General features: G+C 35.2%; 1 protein-coding gene across 2 annotated transcripts; it reads right to left on the reverse strand.

Annotated features, from left to right (window-relative positions):
- Positions 1 to 708: 708 nt before the first annotated feature.
- Positions 709 to 17,862, reverse strand: pou6f1 (POU class 6 homeobox 1). Of its 2 annotated transcripts, XM_059528200.1 has the most exons (12): positions 17,510 to 17,862; positions 10,632 to 10,761; positions 10,316 to 10,360; positions 8,590 to 8,773; positions 8,272 to 8,387; positions 6,372 to 6,597; positions 6,009 to 6,202; positions 4,792 to 4,920; positions 4,441 to 4,677; positions 3,850 to 3,979; positions 3,456 to 3,624; positions 709 to 1,317 (listed from the first exon to the last, which is right to left on the reverse strand). In XM_059528200.1, the coding sequence occupies exons 2-12, from the start codon at positions 10,683 to 10,685 to the stop codon at positions 975 to 977; spliced, it is 1,827 nt and encodes a 608-aa protein (XP_059384183.1). In that variant the 5' UTR covers positions 10,686 to 10,761; positions 17,510 to 17,862; the 3' UTR covers positions 709 to 974. The 2 variants fall into 2 exon arrangements, with proteins under 2 accessions (XP_059384183.1, XP_059384184.1); XM_059528201.1 differs by lacking the exon at positions 10,316 to 10,360 and having other exon boundaries at positions 17,510 to 17,861.
- Between the last annotated feature and the right edge of the window lie 217 nt (positions 17,863 to 18,079).

Genomic DNA, 18,079 nt, shown 5'->3' on the forward strand with positions numbered 1-18,079 from the left:
AGAACAATATAGCTTTATGCTTAGAACAAACATGTGAAACATGTTAAAACACATTTCTGTCTGGACTGTTTTACTAAATGGGGAAATGTTCATATGTCCCGTGAATATTGCTGCGACGGAATACAAACGAGAGCACAATCCAAATTCATAAATGAAGAACTGCCTTTATATTAGTAATATTAGTAATATCCTCTAACAATTGTTTGACGGCTCATCGATCAACATTAAAACAAACGTTCAGGAAATGTTTCTTAAGTGCCCCATATAGATATAAATGTTTGTCTCTCTTCAATAGCATCTCCAGATATTAAGATCTGCTTTACTAGACTGATTATGGCAAAAACAGTAACAGTTAAATCCAAAGGACATTTTCTACATCAGTCATTGTAATCTCTGATACAGATACAGTTTCCTATTTGAATCAACAGATTGACGTAACGGTTGAAATCATACAATTCAGAATATGAAATTACGACGACAGCCGAAATGGAATAATTGTATTTAGCCACGTAAAAGCAGGGCAGAGTGCTATGATTGTCCATTGACCAAATCACATCTACAGTAGGCTATTAGACACGAAGACGGGGAACCACTTCACTCATGGAAACTGACTTAAAAAAATTATAAAACCTTCTAAATGTACTATGTAGTAAAAAGCTATAGCTGTTATTGCTACAGCAAAAAGCCATTTTTAACGGTCAACTTTAGACATATTTTAAGTAGTTCAGATGCCATTTTTAGCATTGAAAATGGTGGTGGCACGGCAAAAAGTCACACTGCATGCAGCATAACAGAAACAAAAAACCAATAGAAAGAGTATGTGTGGTACTATTCAAGGACCGTCCACAATTTGAGTGCCGCTGGCTTCATCACAACAGCAAGTCAGTCATTTCAGTCATTTCGCGACTAGCACCCATACATCAACATCCAAAAAGTTTTTCTGTTGCACTCTTAAGAGATGTACCGTGGCCCTGCTAGACCTGAAACATGTTGATCTTGCTAGTGTTTTTCAGAGTCTGTCGACGGTTACAAAACCAGACCCGAACCACCTCTCGGTCGTAATTCAGCTCCTTGGAGATCTCTGTAATCTCTTGGCCAGTGGGAAGGGAGTTTTTCTCAAAGTAAGTGTTGAGGACCTCGATGGCCTGCGGTGTGAAGCTGGTTCTCCGCTTGCGCTTCTTGGAGGGCTCTCCACCCACAAACTCAATCAAGTTCTGCTGACCTTTCTGATTCCAGAGCTCAGCCTCTGCCAGCCAGCGCTCCAGCACTGGTTTCAACTTCTGGGCACTTTTAGGAGTGATGTCAAGCTTCTCAAATCTTGAAACAAGAGGAACACAAGATAATGGAGTGTAATAGGTGTATGTAAGACATTAAATGGACATGGATGGTTGAGATATATATAAGGGGTGTGATGGTACAGTACACACATTCATACTGAACATTTTCAGTACAGATGTTGTGTCACATGTGTACTGAACAAATACAACATTGTTTTAACTCCTCATTTTATACACCTCCATTTTGATGAAACAATATCAACTGTTCAATCCCAAGATTGATCTTTTAGGCTTTGATTTTAACAGGAAATTCAAACAATAAATTCTGTTTTGACTCTCTATGATGTGGTGTGACAGATTGCTTTATATGCTCCTCAGTTTCAAACTAGGGCTGGGTTTTCACATATTTCACAATTCAATTCAATTATATCTCACTTGATGCGATTCGATTATTCTTGATATAATACATGCCAAATATTTTCTAGAAAAAAAGCTCCTAACAAATGCTGTAAAATATATATATAGACTACTATATGAGAATCGGTTGGTACTACATTACTAAATGTTAAAATTATCTGATTTATATACAAAGACTTTAACACTCAGTGAAGTTTTTAAGATAATACCATTACATAATTATATTTCTACTCCAATTCGTTTTCTGAAACATTTATATAGTGGCTGTTATAAAAACATGACGGATTTATTCAAACAAATTAAACATTGAAGAACCGTAACACTTCAAATGAATATGTAACCAGCAGTGATGCGTGAGTTGATCCAAAATGAGCGGGTGCCTGCGGTCAAAATTAGAATATATTAAGGTTTTTTTTTTGCCTAGTTCCTACGTCTATGGCCCAATGACGCTATGATGAGCATTTACTACTTTAAAAAAATGCTGGCCAGGAAGCGGGTCGGGTACAATATTTTCTTTTCCTTTTTTGCTGTCCGAGTTGCGGGCGGGTTAGTTGAAAACGTCGGTCGGGTGTGGGTTATTAATACATTGACCCGCGCATCACTGGTAACCAGGTGCATGAGGAGGCTTCTTCTTCTTGCTTTGTGGCAGATCGGAGACTTATAATTGCATTACCGCCACCTATCTCTCAAGTGGATCATTGACACTCCTTATTGAGATTGCCATAAAGAAAGAAGAAAAAGCCTCCTCATGCGCCTGCTTGAGAACGCGCTCAGGCAAGTTCAAACTGTTCTGACATTTTTTTGTATGTTTTAGCCGTGATTCCCATCCACTTAGATTATAGGAGTGATTGCAACGGGGTTAAAATGTTGGTTTGTGTTCTACTGAAGAAACGAAAAGGGCCTTTCGCAACACTTTAATTCCAGAACTAAAAGTACAGTACTAAAGTAACTATTTCCCAGCACCATTCAAAGGGTTGCATTCGCACCGACCATGTGTACTAGGAAATGGCATAGGCCGGTCGACAGCAATGTCATTTGTGAGCGATGTTTAACAACATTAACAAAGAAGAATAACGTTAACAAGAGGAGAATGGAGGACGCTGTGATCAGAGCTATGTTTTTGTTGTGTCTCGTGGGTTTCACAATAAAGGACATGGAATGTCGACGCATACGTAAAGTGATTGAAAGAACGGAAAGGAGATTAAGAATCTCCAACGACAACTGGCAGTGCTACATTTGCTACAAGTTCCTGCACTTCAGCGTCCATATATTTATTGCTGTTCATCATACTTGTGAAATATGTTGACACAATGTTTACAGTATGTTACATGGCATTTCAAATCATGGCGGATGAGCGCGTTTTCGAATGCGTCTGGCCAATCAATGCCTACTTACGTCATGGTTAGTACCAGTTGAGCTGGTTAGACCCTGCTCCGGAGTAGGAGCTAATTTGGTCCTCGAAAAAGGCAGTCCAGTACTACAATCACTTCTGGTATTATGAAAAGGTTCCTGTGGTGCGAAACCCGCGGTATGCAGTAAACCATCAATACTTGCCTACCGTTACACCCCTAATAAATAAGATTTGTATAAACTATGCTTCATAACAAAAATGCTGGATACAAAGAAGAGCCTTATGCGTCACTAGTTACTTTTTTCTTTCTTTAATGGCACAATTTACACAACCTAATTGGAGTGGGAGTGGTCCAATCAGTCCTGTTAAGACTAGTAAAGGAACAAATAAATGATAGAAAAGAGAAAAACCTGCAGATTGCTGACTGACTGTAGGCAGGACCCTCCGTAGCGGTGAGAGCCTGACCCACTTGAGTCTGTGTCAACCCCAGAGAGAGCCGTCGAATCTTAAAATTCTTGGCAAACTCTCGGATCTCCTCCAGATTAATGGCCTCTTCTTCGTTCACAGCAGACTGTGGTTCTAATGAAAACAAAAATTGAATTAGGACTTTGGATTCTCTCCAGATCATAAACAACGTGAGTCATTTACCCACGAGTCACTGAAGCATCAATCTTCAAAACTGAAATCTGATCTAAACACACCTTACAGAATTGCTCCTATTCAATTACGTGACTGAAGAAGGTTGTCAAAGCAACACTGCAAACATTACATAAACAGTGAAGTACTAGAAAAGCATAAACCTACTGCTGACAAGTTGCCCCACGGTAGGCATGTCTCCACAGGCGATGGCACCGGTGAGGGATGTGACTGATTTAACTATTTGCGGCTGGGGAGCAATAATGACTTTAGATGGCGCCACTTTCCCAACAGGACCCTAGAGAACGAATCACAGTCCATTACCAAATATTTCCTTCTGTGAGTGGCGTTAAAAGCTTAGTTTTCTTTTTTTAACATTTTACTACACCGCTTGTTGTATGTATCATGCCAGTTCAGAAATGAAACGTCTGCTAAGTGGTGTTAAAAGGTTAAGGTAGTCTTTAATCAATAAAATGGCCCTGTAATTATTGAAAGTTGTTGGTATTTTAATGCCACGTGTGTTCTTTCAGCTAGAAACTGGCGTTAATTGTATGTATGGATACATTTTTGGAAACACATTTTACAATGATCCTACGTTGGCATTTTATATGGCATTACTAGATGGATGCCAAGCAGTTGCTAAGATCTTACTGGGTGTTATGCAAACAAAAGAAAGATATATTTATCCTTAAAAGTACAAGAATGTTTATTTTGTGTTTACAGACTATTGAAGAGCCACAGTGGGCAGCACTTCAGTACCGATGTGCTGGTCTTGGTGAGTGTCAGGGGCACAGTGGCTTTTGGGAGGATGGAGGCGGCTGACGGGGCAGCAGCTGTTGGACCGTTTCCTATTGTAGCAATGATCTGGCCCTGGGCATTGAGGAACAGCTGTGGGCACACAGTCTGGAGCTGCAGGCCTTGAGCAGGTAACGCAGAGGCTGCTGCAGCTCCAGCCAGGGATGAAGGGTTGACCAGCAGGGGAAGTGTTCCAATTACCTGAAACACAGGTATGAACATAATGAAAGGATATGGAAAAATTGTGTAAGAAAATTTTCCCTTAGGAAAAATGTGTCTATTAAATGAACAAATACATTTAAATGTAATACTAACCTGGCCCTGTGCATTGGTAATAAGTTGACCTGTGAGTCCTGCCACATTAGACATGGCACTGGTGAAGATAGGAGTTGTAGTGAGAGAGCTGATGAACTGAGGCTGAGCTCCCAGAGAAGCTGCACTAATCTGAAGGGGAAAAAACACTCCTGATTAGATTAGACTGAATTCATTATGAAGTTATCTTTAGTAATTTAAGACTAGATGCATTTCCTGAAAGAAAATGCCATTACTTGAAAAGTAGCAAGAGAGTGTTTTAGATGAGCTTCAGTTTAAGATTTTAGAATATTTCCATACACTTTCTATCTAGTGTGCAAATGATTTATGAAATTTCTCTTTCCTTGTTTCTTTCTTTTTTCTTCTTCTTATATAAATATATATATATATAATCTAAAAAAACTGTAAAACAATAAATAAAAGAATAACAAAAACTACTTAATAATAATAATAATAACAACAACAATAATTATTATTATTATTATTGTGTCTATAGAAACTATAGTCAGTCTTCTCAGAAATAAGATTTATACAAATCTTAACAGAAATATTCAAACATATTAGTAAGTAATCAAGCCCTGGAATACTAAGGGCCAGATTTACTAACAGCTAGCGCCAGCTTAAACTATCTTTTGGTGTTAAAATATTACTGTTCGGATTTACTAAAGATGTGCATTAAAGAATTATTGCTGAAAAGGCCTGACCTTATTAAATATAAATTTGTAGGAGTTTCCCTTCCAGACTAACGTTTGCACTCATCAAATTAGTGCTATTTGCATAAGTATTCAACGCCCAAAAAAGCATGTCTTAAAGAAGGTGGTGATTTGTGCTGCTCTTGGTAAATTGCGCTGGTCATTATGGATATTATCTGGTTGCGTCTGTGTTCTTTAATGTGTGCATTATCAGTAAATCACCTGCAGAATTTTTGTTTGTTATTTACTATCTATAAAAAGTAATATACAAAATAAAATATATATACTATTTCGTCCACAAAAAAAAAAATCCAAAACTATTTTTTAGATGAATTGTTGACATGAAAGCAGTCTTCGAAAAACTACCTCTTGAATATCCAATACTAGCCAAAACATTTTAAAAATTGGTTAGCACCTCATTTTGTCCCAATATGCACATTTCCATTTCAAAATCCCATTTTCCACATATATAATACAACTGAACCCAATTACATGTTTCTATCCACAACAGAAGTGTTCCCTACTCACAATAGCAGGGTTGATGGACAGGCCTGCCGTCTGAAGTGTTGCGACCGAGGCACTGGGCTCTGACACCTTTTGAACAACAGACGCAGTGCTGGCTGGTGTGGTCTGCACGGGCTGCAGAGCAGACACCTGGGGCTGCAGGACTGCCTGCGCAGGTGACTGCAGCTGCGTCTGGACAGAGTTCAACACAGTAGCAGCTGGAAAAGAAAAACAAGCTGTTGTAACAGTCAAAAAGAAATCTGTCTACTCAGTAAAACACCTTGTGCCATTAAAATGATCATTATTCTGAACTACCCTCAAGCTGCCCTCAATCCATGCATTTTAAATTAAATTCCATGGCATTAGAATTTTGCGCAGGATCAGTACCTTGCAGTCCTGCAAATGGCAGCTTCAGCAGTCCTCCGGCAGGGCTGGCGGCAGCGAGACCAGGGAGGGTGGCAACAGTGGCGGTGGGTAAGGTGAGCACTGCCAGACCCCCCTGACCCCCCACAGATCCAGCCATACTCAGAGGTATGAGCAGGGGCTGACCCAGAGAACCCTGCTGAGCAAGCATGCCAGTCATCAGAGAGGCCAAACCATCCTGAGTCATGACCTGGCGGGGTAATGGCATATAGATTTAATTATTCTGAGAAAGGTTTTTCAAATGTTTTGACATTTATAGGTATTTTTCTGACATTCTGCACCAATGTTGTTAAAGCCACTTAAAACTCTTATAAATCAGTTCTGTTAATATAATTTTTTTTTAATAATATTAGATGGAAATTTCTTGTTTTTTTTACCATTGCAACTAACTGAAACAAACAAGTCTAGAGGTTGTAATTTACATTTTAAACAAGCCATCACACACAAGCCAACTTTGTAAATGGTTACAAAAGATAAAAGATGCTGATGTTAAAAACGTAATTTTTGTTTTTTCTGTATTCGTAATCCTTTCCTATCAAAATGCATGCAACGGATGCGAAAATACAGAAAACTGAACCTAATTCGATTTATTTTTTGACGGACGAATGTTTCAGAGGCAGTGTGTAAATGTGAGTGACACAACGTGAGGTTGTATATATTTTTTAATGTGTTAAAACTTCAGACGAGAATTTCCGACTCTGTGTGCAAATTTTTTTAAGCTGAAGTACAAAAATTACTAAAACAAAAACAAAATAAAGCTACATAAAAATGCAATAAACAAAAAAATACAAACTTAAAATTAAAATCACAGTATACACTGAAGAAATAATAGCTAATTTTAAATATAATATTTAGTCATTTAGAAGACGCTTTTATCCAAAGCAACTTACAAATGAGGACAATGGAAGCAATCAAAATCAACTAAAGAGCAATGATACGCAAGCTTAACGCAAGTCAATAAAAAGACAACAGATAGAATAGAAAAAGAATAGAGCAAGCTAGTGTTAGAGGCCTTTTTGGCTTTTGTTAATTGTATAATAAATAAAAAGAAAACAGATAGAATATAAGAAAACAAGTTAGTAAAAACTAGTTTTTTTAAAGAATATAATTAGAATTGAGAGTTCTAGGGTCGACTAAAGATGGATAGATATTAATAAACACTATAATTGTATACAAATAATAATAAAATAACACTGATTTACACTAAATTTGGAGTGTTCCCAAAATTATGAATTAATTTAATGTAGGTGTTTTTAACCTTTACAGAACTAGGTGCCCCTCACTAGAGCTGAACGATTCTGGATAAACAGAGAATCATGATAATCAAATAGAGATCATGATTCTATCACGATTGTGAACTAGGCAAAATAACATGGAATTTGACAAAATATTAAATATGTTTGAATGAATGATTCAATCATTCAATCATGAATACTTCACTTGTTCCATTACTGAATGAATCAGCATTTTTTAAACAAATCTCTTGAATGATTCAAATCATAAATGAATGTAACAGTCTCTAAGTCACCACCTAGTGGCAAAACAATGTTATCAATATTGTACTTAAACGTTATATGAAGCAGCAATTTGAAGTGAAACTAGCTTTCAGACGGCGAATTGCTCTATTTTGACTGCTACCATAGACATCATTACTTATTTCAGTATTTATTTATTATTATATTAACATTTTTGCACTACATAATGCTTAGTGGAATGTTCAATTAGACAGTTAGAAATGACATGATATGAACAACCTTGAGTTCGTGAAGACCAGAGTCAGAAATTATCAAGAATTTGAAGCAAAACTGACACTGAAAGTGGCCCCTAATATTTCAAATGGCAAAAAATGGAAATTGGAGTTCACCTGAGGGCAGGCCTGGACAGTGATGGGCACGCTGGTCTGTGGCTGGGCTGGAGGCACACTGATGGGGGCTTTGGAGACCACGGTCTGTACTGCAGGTGCTGAGACCTCAATAGACACTACATGCAAAAGAGGTAGATTTGCTGAAAACCTTAAAAAAATTTGCCCTGATATTTCCATGCAGAGGAAGCATAATCAAGCCATGCATATTTTACAATTATGACATTAAATGTCTCTTTGATGGTGGTGGCTTTGAATACTGGGTTGCTATGATACCAAACTAAAGGGGCTATTTATATCAGTCAATTTTATTCATCTCACCAGCTGTGGTAGTGCTTGTGGTTACTGGACTGTCCGATGGAGCCTCCTCAGCTACATCCAGGGTCTGAACAGCAGCCTCCTCGCCCCCTGACTCCACCTTCCCATCAGCCCCTGAAGAGGGCAAGGCTGTATCCACCTCCACCTCCAGCACACGGATGGTCTCCTGTCCTGACATGACAATGACCTGGGAGAAAGGTGTTAGGAACTGGTTATAAATGCTCTCCTGTCAGCGGTAATGAGGGGCAGTGTTGACAAGATGAAAATGGGCCATGATCTGTTATGGAGTTTACACCTGTGTGTGTATTCTGATCTCTCAGACATTTTATTAAATTACTGGTGACATTTGCTGAGCAAAAGAGCATGAAACTTTTACAACTAGAGTGTGATATATTAAATATAGGCAATTCATTTATTGTCATGTCTATGTGGTCGTTTAAAGGTGCACACAGCCATTTTTACCCAGATTAATAAATGTTTTAAGACTTAAAGAAATGAAAAATACTTTTCAAAACAATTTATAATAATAAAAACACTCACATAAGAAAAAAAAACTCCAGTCATATCAGTAGCCTAAAGAAATTTGAGCTGATGTTTTCATTTTCGTAGTTCATTTCAAACTGTCTTCTTGACGAGAATTGCATTTATTTAGACACAGAATGCCTTTACGACCACGTCAAATGGGAGACTTTTCAGACACGCACTCCAGCATCACCTCAACGACAGGTGCTACTCAAACAAGCATGGAAACCGTACAGGTGACGAGGAGCTTCAGTAGAACAGTGAACGGCGGTCAAGTGAGATGTTGAATGTGCAAATACGGCAGTGCGCGCTGTAGCCTGTATTATTTCATATTAAAGCATGAATTAAACTACAAGCATGCATGTCAGATCTGCGTCACGTTCAGCAGCAGCAGCTCTTAAAGTAATAGCAGCCAAATAAACTATTAACTGCTGTGATGTCTGTTAAATCAAATAACAAAAGAAAAATTAGGAAATCTGTAACTTTTGTAGCTTTAAGGATTCATCTATATTTAATTTATAATTGAGTGTTTGATAACTTTATTCAATTTCTGTATATTTCCTACTTGTTGAAGGACACAGGTAAATAGGACATTTATTATAATGGGTTCGTGTCAAGATTGTTTTGATTTCACTTAAATTAGAAAAAAGAACAATTTCTTAAGAGACTTCAATAGTATTTGTATCAATGATAATCAATCGCCTTCAGCCATAAAAAAGATACCGTTAAACAAATATAAAAAATATACTGTCTTTGTTGTTTCTACATTAATTTAAAGATTAAATGTGAAATTATTGCAATTAAAAGGTATATTAACTTACAAATTAATGTTAGGTGAGATTAATTATGATTTCAGGAAAAAATTATATGATTATTATTTTTTTTTATCTATTGACAGCACTAATTTTAAAATGTTAAAATAGAAAGCAGCTATTTTAAATTGGAAATTGTATTTAAAATTGTAAATAATTTACAATATTACTGTTTTTACTGTTACTTTTAAATGGTATTGTATTATAATATAGCATGATACAGTTTCAAAGGTTTTGCTCAGCTTAATGTTTGATTTTTATTAAGAACATTCCTCTATCATGTTTCAGTAAAGATCAGAGAAACATCACAGGAGCACATGCAGGGCTCAGGCAGAGAGGGAAGCTCAACTCAGCGCAGCACAGAGAGCAGTACAGACACAGGAGAAAGTGCATACCTGGTTGTCTTGTGCTGGGAATTTCAAAGTGCAGGAACCTAAAAGCTGAGAAAACACTTATGCAGTCAGACAGTGAATGGCTAAAGATGACCGAGATGCCAAGCACATGTTAAGACACAAAGAACCAACACAACAAGGATGCTTTTTGCGAACACCTCACCACCAAAAGATAATTGCTTGAGCTGTGAACGTAGATTGAACACTCACACATATTGGGCATGAGGCTGGACATGATGAAATTTTAAGGTACATCTGTGTTTTGGTAACACTCCATGTAAGTAGTGAGAATCGTATGGGAATTATGACTCAGGAATACCTGTTCATTGACGGTGAGTGGCGCATTGTTTGCAGGGAGATCCTCAGTGTCCATGATGAAGTCTAAGCTCTGAGGAGATCACTGATTCTGCATAGTGGTTGAAGGGGATGTTACCAGCTCCGCAGTACCCCTGAGACAAAGAAGCTGGTCAATAAAAATTCCTGACAGCACTACATACTTTTACATTCACCAAATATAAAAGTTGACCCTATTTAATTAAATTCAATTACATTTATCATCAAGAGCTTTTATACTTTTTAGCCCCTCAGCTCCAACCAACTGTCAGAGACCATTTTTCACAATTGTAGGAAGTCCCATCCTACATTATTTAACTGCCGGGAGCACTTGCACATTTTCAAGATGACAGCGAAAAGAACATAAAATGCTCGGTCACTTTTGATTGGACACATAAAAGTAATACATCATTTGAATCTGTAAAGGGGCTCCTTTTATTTGTGTATGCTCACCATAATCAACAAAACTGAGTGCTTTTGTATAATAAAGAAAATAAAAGGTGCGCTCTCCGTCTACACTGTCTCTGCAAACTGCTTTAGAAACATGTCACTAAAGTGAACTGAAACTCAATGAATACTTTACACACAGACATGATAAATACAACTACATGTCTACTCTTACCAAAAACAAATATTCTGTGATTAACCTTTAATCATCCTTTGGGGTCAAAATGACCCCAATGGATTTTTCCTTCATTTTTTAAAAGTGTTACCTTCATCGCAGGGGCATGAAACTCGGTGACATTTCCTAAATCATCTATCTAAACATGCACAAAAAAACTGGGCTTGATTTGGTTGTTCTAAAGGTGTGTAAAAAAAAATTTACCTTTTAAGGTCTTTGGGGTCAAAATGACCCCACATTGAAAATGAATGGGAAAATGCAAAAAATGACTTTTTAAAATTTTGTTTGTCAAAAAAATAAAACTAAATCCATTATAAATCTGAAAATTTCTACAAATAAACCAAGATCTGGTCCTAGAGCATAAATAAAAAGTAGAACGAACTTTGTATCTCATACACACACACACACACACACAAACACACACATGTATGTGACTGCAACAGAGAGCATTTTTACAGAAATTGGCAAATAAAATTAACTAAACTGGCATAAATCTAAATTTTTTTACATTTAATTCAAGGTCTGGTCCTAGAGCATAAACCCAAAGTGGAACAAACTTTCTATCTCATACACACACACACACACACACACACACACACACACACACAACATACGTATGCCACTGCAACAGAGAGCATTTTTATAGAAATTGGCAAATAAAATTAACTAAACTGGCATAAATCTAAAAATTTTTACATTTAATTCAAGGTCTGGTCCTAGAGCATAAACCCAAAGTGGAACAAACTTTCTATCTCATACACACACACGCACACACACACACACACACAAACATACGTATGCCACTGCAACAGAGAGCATTTTTATAGAAATTGGCAAATAAAATTAACTAAACTGGCATAAATCTAAAAATTTTTACATTTAATTCAAGGTCTGGTCCTAGAGCATAAACCCAAAGTGGAACAAACTTTCTATCTCATACACACACACACACACACACACATACACACACACACAAACATACGTATGCCACTGCAACAGAGAGCATTTTTATAGAAATTGGCAAATAAAATTAACTAAACTGGCATAAATCTAAAAATTTTTACATTTAATTCAAGGTCTGGTCCTAGAGCATAAACCCAAAGTGGAACAAACTTTCTATCTCATACACACACACACACACACACACACACACACAAACATACGTATGCCACTGCAACAGAGAGCATTTTTATAGAAATTGGCAAATAAAATTAACTAAACTGGCATAAATCTAAAAATTTTTACATTTAATTCAAGGTCTGGTCCTAGAGCATAAACCCAAAGTGGAACAAACTTTCTATCTCATACACACACACACACACACACACATACACACACACACAAACATACGTATGCCACTGCAACAGAGAGCATTTTTATAGAAATTGGCAAATAAAATTAACTAAACTGGCATAAATCTAAAAAAAATTACATTTAATTCAAGGTCTGGTCCTAGAGCATAAACCCAAAGTGGAACAAACTTTCTATCTCATACACACACACACACACACACACACACACACAAACATACGTATGCCACTGCAACAGAGAGCATTTTTATAGAAATTGGCAAATAAAATTAACTAAACTGGCATAAATCTAAAAATTTTTACATTTAATTCAAGGTCTGGTCCTAGAGCATAAACCCAAAGTGGAACAAACTTTCTATCTCATACACACACACACACACACACATACACACACACACAAACATACGTATGCCACTGCAACAGAGAGCATTTTTATAGAAATTGGCAAATAAAATCAACTAAACTGGCACAAATCTGAAAAATGTCACATATGCAACATGGAACAAGCTTGTAATATATATTCTATAATATTCTGCTTGTTCTTTCACATGTTTATTAGCCATGTGATTTATAAAAAAAGTTGTTCTGTGTACCCTTCACTCCTGTTCATTACAGTTTATTGGTGCTGTTGTTTTGTATTATATTGGTTTATTTACTTTTAAAATTCATCTTGTTCTAAAATCTCTTGTTCTAAAAAAATAAATAGTTGTTGATAAATAATTTTCTGAAATAAATAGTGTGTGATTATCACGTCATAGTGGTGACTTGTAATGTTTTTTTCAAATGTATGTATAATAATTTGCAAAAGCAGATAATTCAAAATATATTAGAAAACAACAACAAATTCTAACTCTGACAAAACTACAGATTTTTTTATGTATTTCAAAATGTTTAAATAAATATTCACAAAATATATATCATAAAGTTGTGAGGAGAAGTTGAAGCATCAAGAAAAATGAAGTGAAAATGAATGAGTCTCTATAGCACTCTAGTGGATACATGTGGCCATTGCACTTTAATTCCTAACCCATAAGAAATAAAGTTTTTTGACTAACCTTTAGATGGCAGTATTCTATCCCTAACACATAGAGCAATGTCCAGAAACTATTTAGATTTAATTAAGATCATCATTTAAGTGATTTTTTCTTTAAAAAATCATTTTTCATGAGCCAATTTATGGCCTAGTTATGTAATTGTGCAGTAAATAGGTAAAAAACTTCAAAAATTTCCACAAAAACACAGCATAAATGTATAGTTGAGAAGTAAATAAAAAAAATGATATATAGTTTTCCATATAAAAAATGTATATTTCCTTATGCAATCGCTTTTTAAAAGTTTGGGGTAAAAATGACCCCAAAGACTTTAAGTGTTGTCCTTTTTTAGGAGTGATTAAAGGTTAAGTAATCTGTATAAAACCAATGACAGGTCCTCATGATCTCTAATTAGATCATGCCCACGGATGTTAGCATATAACAAATCTTCACTGATACATGCAACATGTAAATGCCCACATCATCGTAAACAAAGCAGCAATGTGTTCATCTCAGTTACTTTTCATTTTTGGAAGAAGACTAAGAGGAATAAGTCTGTATTTACCTCAGAAGAAAACACTGAGAGGAATAAGTCTGTTATTACCTCAGAAGAAAACACTGAGAGGAATAAGTCTGTTATTACCTCAGAAGAAGACACTGAGAGGAATAAGTCTGTATTTGAAGAAGACACTGAGATGAAGAAGTCTGTATCTACCTCAGAAAAAGACACTGAGAGGAATAAGCTTTTTGTTTACCTCACAAACACAAGGCGAGTAAGGCTTGAGCCAGCGGAGGAGATCTTTTATGCCAATTAAGTAATGTCTCTTATTGACATTAGATAATGTGTTGTTGTGACATAAGGATGGTTTTATGTTCTATAAACAATACAAAATAAAAGTAATGTTTAGACGATATAAAAGTAATGTATAAGAATTTTTAGACCAATCTTTACTGTGAAATACTCTGTCTGCAAATATTTCCTCAAAACATGTTTGGGCCTATAATGTGCTTAACAATACTAATTTTGTTTCTCAGATATTTTTTTGTTTTGTATCATAATACAATCATGTGTGCATCTATGATATAAAATATAGTGACCAATATTAGTGATTGCTAATGTAATTGCTCCTGATAGGCCTATCAACATGCTCACTTACCCACTTATTTATTTAATTTAAGTGGGGGGGGGGTAGTGCTGTAAAATGATTAATTACATCCAAAATAAAAGTTTTTCTTTACATAATCTGTGTGTGTAAACTATGTGTATTTAGTATAAATACAAACACATGCATGCATATATTTAAGAAAAATGTTGTTTACATATTAAATATTTATATATAATATAAAATATATAAATGTTTATACATGTAAATATTTCCAAATATATACTGTATATGTGTGTATTTATAAATACATATTAAACACAGTACACATACATATATTATGTAAACAAAAACTTATTTTTGGAATGCGAATAATCACAAATCGTTGGACCACTATGGGGTGATAAATAATAATAATAAATGTTTTTGAGCAGCAAATCTGAAGGATCATGCGACACTGAAGACTGGAGTAATGATGCTAGAAATCAGCATTGAAATCACAGGAATAAATTACATTTGATAATATATTCAAATAGAAAACAGTTATTTTGAATACTAAAAATATTTCAAATTTTATTGTACTGTACTTTGTATCAAATAAATGCAGGCTTGGTGAGCTGAAGATACGTTGTTAAAAAAAACATTACAAATCTTACTGTTTAAAAACTTTTGTCTGGTAGTGTACACATTATATATATTATATATACATGTACACACTGTCACCATGTTTGCTCAGTCTTTGTCTGATCATTTTGTTGCTCACGTTCATTTGTTTTCTTGTGCAGTTTCTGCTGTCTCCGGTTTTCACATATCTGACTGAAAGGCTCATTATGCATCTTATTATGCAGGCCTTTGTCTTCTCAGGTGTAAATCACACTATTATTCATGATCATTGTCGCCTCCTCACACACAGCTGTTCCATACAAAAAGTGACTTTTTAATTTAAAGTGAATATATTGTTTTCTGTGAATCCAGTTTTCAAAATTCTTGTAAACAAGATGTTTTCTATGTGTTTTATTGCCTTATTCAAGTGATTTTCTTTTTTTTTCCTAACCATGCATAAACATTGCTTTCTCAAAAACACAATCATGTACATACATGCTTCTCACATATTACTATAGCCAAGTTTGTGCTGATTACAGTGTTATATGGCTTTAGCCATTTAAATGTTTAAACGCAACTTAAAAAAGCACAAATATATGGGGCAGGGCATGTCAAAACTTCTCCAGGGCCCCCAAACACCTTCAGACACCAGTTGGTTAATGACTGAATATATTTTTTTTAATTGGAAATACTTTAAGTTTACAAAAGTTACGTTTTAAAGGTAAAAAGTTTGTAATTTAGTGCAGCTAAATTTGACAAAAATCCCATTTCAGTTAGAAACATTTCACAATATGGAAGAATAATTATTATTTAAAATGCAATATTAGGTTATAAAGGTAAAAAATAAATATGTGATTTAGTGCAACTAATTCTGACAAATATCTCATTTTAATCTGAAATACTTCACAATATGAAATATTTAGTCACTAAAATAAAAAATCAGATTTAGTTGCACTAAATCACTTTTTTTTAATTTTCCATATTAAGTATTTCTGGTTTAGTCGGATATTTGTCAGAATTTGTTGCACTAAATCACATAAATATCCCATTTTGATTTGAAATACTTCACAATATGGAAGAAAAAAATATGATTTAAAATACAGTATTGGGTTATAAAGGTAAAAAAAAATTATCTGTGATTTAGTGCAACCAATTCTAACAAATATCTCACGCTAATCAGAAACACTCCACAAAATAGAAGATAGATGCTGATTTAAATATTAAGTTATTAAGGTAGAAACTGCTATGTGATTAAGTTGCACCCAGTGTAATAAATAATTTACAATCAAGGATCAGTTTATAGTTTTCTAAATAAATAAATAAATAAAGAATAAAAAAAACACACATTACAGTAGAGTGCTTCACCTTTAGTCGTCTCACAAGGATATCACAAAATGAATTTAAAGTTTATTGAAAATGTAAAATATGATTGTGACTAGCAGCAAACCCTTACAAAATTTCACCATGGTAAACTTTCTGATATAACAAATCACTGTCAAAAAAAAAACAAAAACAAAAAAAAAGTTTCTGCATTGTTTCAATAACATTACGTATTACATGTATTATTCTTTAACCATAATAACATTAAGTATTGTAAATACTATGGTGTTTGGGCAGAAACTATGACTGACATTGTATATCTTTGCAAGGCATTAAGCAGTCATCATGACGTAGTGTGTAACGTCACGCCTATGACGCCAGCTCTCAAGGTTGTCAACTTAAAATATTAGAATCAAAGTAACTGGAAGAACGTAATCTCAGTTCTTAAGAATTTGGTACATTATTCCTAAATAAAACTCGACCGAACATTTTCGAATGCCATCACTGTGCAAAGTGCAATTTAAGATCCATGCCTTGGATAAAAAAAAAATGTAATTATCCTAAAAACAATAGAGCATTATGTAAGCCTTGCGCATTTCCACATCAAGTGCAACCCTCCCAACAACACATTCACAATGAAATAATAAAAACTCTCCTCACGGGACACACACTTCATCAACTGATCACACTCCTCACATGCCAATATGCCACGACTCGGGACGGCATTTGATGTATTCCCTTTCTCTTTATCATAAATATATAAATTATGCTAATTAAGACCATTGCATATTAACCAAAAACTCATTTCGAGTCCTAGACTTCGTTTTGCGTTGTGTAAAAATAACGTGCAAGCTGTGATCATATTCACGACTTACCCGCTGAAAGGTGGGATATTTTCTTTAGTTGTCCTCCTTCGGCGAGCTTTGCCACAGTTTGTTTCAAATATGCATAATTAAAAATTCATCTCACTGCTTCCGATGCGTGCTACAAATGCACACAAAAGAGCTATTTGCATTGATAAGGAGGCTCGGGAAAGCGCTGATCCTCTTTTTAACTAAATATTTAATGACGTCTCTCCGTTAACTGTCGTGCTGGTGAAGCAAGTGCACCTTAATAGCCAAGGTAAACCCTTATCTGCAGAAAAGTGGCGAAAAATTAACACAAATTTGCTCTTTTGCACTACGTCATGAACATAATTTATGCAGGCCGAGTCTTGCATTGAAAAAATGGCGCTGGCTCGACAGAACGGGAGCGATGGCCGTCTTAAAGGGACAGTACACAGTGTTACTGCAGTTCACTGCACTTGATTCGGACTGCAATATTGCTACAGTGTGAGGTTATGCTTTCACTAATATTAATAAAGAGATCAATTTAATTTCTATTAATTATTATTATCAAAAAATATTATTTTAATGATATAATATAATAATGGCAGTGAAAATAAT

This window comes from Carassius carassius, chromosome 37 (assembly GCF_963082965.1).
Source record: "Carassius carassius chromosome 37, fCarCar2.1, whole genome shotgun sequence".
Lineage (NCBI taxonomy): Eukaryota > Metazoa > Chordata > Actinopteri > Cypriniformes > Cyprinidae > Carassius > Carassius carassius.

Excerpts from the sequence above, each read along its gene's own strand:
- pou6f1 (XM_059528200.1), bottom strand. The coding sequence starts at position 10,685 with ATGGACACTGAGGATCTCCCTGCAAACAATGCGCCACTCACCGTCAAT. Across the intron at positions 10,361-10,631 it reads CACTCACCGTCAATGAACAG|CTTTTAGGTTCCTGCACTTT; the intron begins GTATTCCTGAGT and ends GTGTTTTCTCAG. Across the intron at positions 4,921-6,008 it reads TGTCCATCAACCCTGCTATT|ATTAGTGCAGCTTCTCTGGG; the intron begins GTGAGTAGGGAA and ends TTTCCCCTTCAG.